Raw genomic sequence first — 3,139 nt, forward strand, 5'->3', positions numbered from 1 at the left:
TTTCGGACTATTACTAACATTTGGAAGGCCATTATCTGGGGGTCCATGTAATTTGGGATGCTCCATGAGGCAAACCCCTCCGTTTTATAGTCGCCTCAGTATTGCAACACATATGATCCTCCTCCTACATATCATGCTGTCCTCCCCCCAGCACTCTTCTTATCAGTCTGGCTCTTCATCCTTGGATCATTTTATAGCAGACAAGACTACAGCTCCATTCAGAATCGATCAACCATATGGTGGACCCGTAGTTAGATGTGTAGATAAGCAACCTCCACCAATATAAAAAAGGTCATCAAACAAATTTGAAAACACAAAAGAGGGCCCTTTAAAACTTAGTGCTTTGACCCAGATTGGCAACTATTAAGATTGTAAGAAGTGTCCCTTTATATTTTCTATAGTTGCCTTACAAAAAATACAACATGAAGTCTAGAAACGCTATACACTGTTAGATTCCAAACCTGTAGTCAAAGGAACTTTAAGGCTCCAACCAACCACTTCCTAAGGCAGCAAGAAACAAGGAAAAATAAACTAGCCAAAAGTATCAACAGACAATGATACGTCTGCTTTCCGGGAAATTTTTTCACTTTAGTTGATGAAAATTAAAAGTTTAAAAAACACCAATGTCGCGTATAAACTCATCAAAACTCATCACTATGGGCATGCACTGTTTGTCACATGTCTTTGCGAGTTCTAGATATGAATTACTTACCGGTAAGAGATCCAGCACAATGGAGCCTGTACCATGCCGACCCCTTAATAAGTACTTTGAATAGCAGAAAATCCACGAGACTTCATTTTCCTTTAGGCTTGGGACTCTTCACTCCCAAGATAATCATGAAAACTATCCCTAACCCAAAACTTTCATTTCCCAGCCAAGATAAACCACCTTTTACTTTAAGGTGCAAACCGTCACCTTACATAGGATATGAGAAACATTGGACGTCAATGAATAATATATGGAATAATTATGGTCCCTGGAACCACTACAGAATAAGACGACAAAATTGGAATGCTGTGAGAAGCTTAACATGGAATGTCCTATAACCGGCTTGTATCAAGCACTCCTCGATCGACGTGATGGATAAAAATGGAAATCCAGCCAGTAGTTACAAAACTGTATTCCAGTCGCTATCTTCAATGATATTGAAATGAAAACTAAGCAGCCATATCATAAGAAAACTATGAAATAAACTCATAACAGTTCACTCCTTTGCCTTAACGGAATTCAATCGTGTAAGAATTCTTGCATCGCCACAGGCTGCTCATATACTGCCATAAATCAACTCTACACCTTTCTGTTGAAGAGCTTACCCACGATCCCTATTCTGTTGAGACTTTGCATGCTAGCCTTGAATTCGTGCGTTTCCACAATGCAGTGATAAAATGGAGGTCCTGAACTTAAGTTAGAACTATGATTTAAATATCAGATGCAATGCGCATCTGATGCCTTGAGCAACTATGGAGCTTTAAATCAGCTAACAATGAACTTCCAACTAAAGTATACAGCACATGAGAGGCTTGCCAAGACAAACACAATGCCCACAGGGTGTATATCTTCCCTGCAAAATCAAAGGCGCAAACATCAATAGGCTACGATTGATGCAAACGATGCAAACAGAATTAGCAGATAATTTTCTAAGAATAAATGTGAGGCTCCAACTACTCAGCAGATTATTTGCTAAGAATAAAAGGTATTTCGATGTGAGGCAGCCCAAAGTCACAGAAGCCACGACTTAATAAGACGTATGCTCAAAAACTGGCTGTCGCATTCTTTGCTTTAGACTGCAACTTCCCTCGAAAACAAAAGCCGTCCTTGTAGTCTAGTTTAATTCACGGTGCTGGAAAATAACTCTAGTGTACCAACCTTTTCGCATACTTGGCGGTCTTCTTTAAAATGGGGAATCTGGTCCTCTGCAACAGTCGGCTCTCTTGATCAGAAGCCATAGGCTCGAACCATTCCGTAAAATGCCGCTTCGTGAAGTAATGCCAATCAGGGACGACAACCAGCATTGTCAAAAGCACCCCGATGGCGTAGACAATAACCATGCGCTTGAAGGACCAGGTGAAGTAGCCAGTGCAAATAGCGATCACGGCACTGGAAATGATAGCGTACTGCAAGAGGGAATCCAAGAATTTCTGATTGTGGGTCTCCATAACAATCATTGGGAGGCAGAGAGCAGGGGTATTTCCGAAAGAGGGAGCTGAGGGAAGCTACAAAGAGGCGGGCGAGCTGGCAAGACAGGGAGACGAAGGTAAGCTGGGGATGTTGAAGCCAGGGAGCTGAAGGTAAGCTGGGATAGTCAAGCCAGGGAGCTCAAGGTAAGCTGGGATTGTCAAGCCAGGGAGCTCAAGGGATGCGGCAAAGAGCTAAGGGAGAGGGCTGGGGGGGGCAAAGGGGAGAAGAGAGATGGGGAGAGGCATGAAACAGAGAAGGAGCGAGAAAAATCAGAGGTTTTGGAGGGGGAGGAAGATGAGAGGTCGGATGGGCAGTTGATGAAGATGACCATGAAAAGGCAGAGAAGAGAAGAGCCCATTATCAATCATGCAACGTCTCCTTAATAATTCTAATAAAAATGTGTGTTGGCGGTGTCTCCCAGTTAGGTTGGTAGGTGCAACATTTAGTGTCCCTGTTCCCTCCTTGCGGTGTGGTGTGTCCATCTTCTCCTCACTCCCCTTCCCTTCTCTTCTCTTACATTCTTTAAGCTCCCTTCATCTTTCGTGGTTTCCCGCCGCTCTCCTTCCACGATTCCCCCGCTCCTCTCTTCGGAGTTCTCACTCCATCATCTCTCTCCTCGGTTCAGGCTCTTTTGTGTGGAGCATCATCACTTATAATGTGTTCAGATACCCTTGGTGGTTCACGCTCCATCATCTCTCTTTCGTGTCACCCAGATCTCCTGGTGGTTCAGGCGCTCGTTCGTGTCGTGCATGCATGCATGTGTGTGTGTATGCGCGCGCACACGCATGCGTGCGTGTGTGTGTGTGTGTGGATTTGTGGATTTAACACACACAAAAAAAGTGTGTGTGTGGATTTGTGGAATCGCTCCATATGAGTCACTCTTGGCTCCTTAGCATTGTTGCTACGAAGTAATCTCTCTCTCTCTCTCTCTCTCTCTCTCTCTCTCACACACACACACAC

The 3,139-nt window shown here is 44.0% G+C and overlaps 1 protein-coding gene across 1 annotated transcript; it reads right to left on the reverse strand.

Moving 5' to 3' along the window:
* Positions 1–927: 927 nt before the first annotated feature.
* Positions 928–2,326, reverse strand: LOC147880400 (signal peptidase complex subunit 1-like). Its single transcript, XM_087371151.1, has 2 exons — positions 1,868–2,326; positions 928–1,562 (listed from the first exon to the last, which is right to left on the reverse strand). The coding sequence occupies exons 1-2, from the start codon at positions 2,164–2,166 to the stop codon at positions 1,475–1,477; spliced, it is 387 nt and encodes a 128-aa protein (XP_087227277.1). The 5' UTR covers positions 2,167–2,326; the 3' UTR covers positions 928–1,474.
* Positions 2,327–3,139: the final 813 nt, after the last annotated feature.

The sequence above is a fragment of the Dipteris shenzhenensis genome, chromosome 32 (assembly GCF_047967505.1).
Source record: "Dipteris shenzhenensis isolate YYH24624 ecotype China chromosome 32, Dip_SZ_1.0, whole genome shotgun sequence".
Classification (NCBI taxonomy): domain Eukaryota; kingdom Viridiplantae; phylum Streptophyta; class Polypodiopsida; order Gleicheniales; family Dipteridaceae; genus Dipteris; species Dipteris shenzhenensis.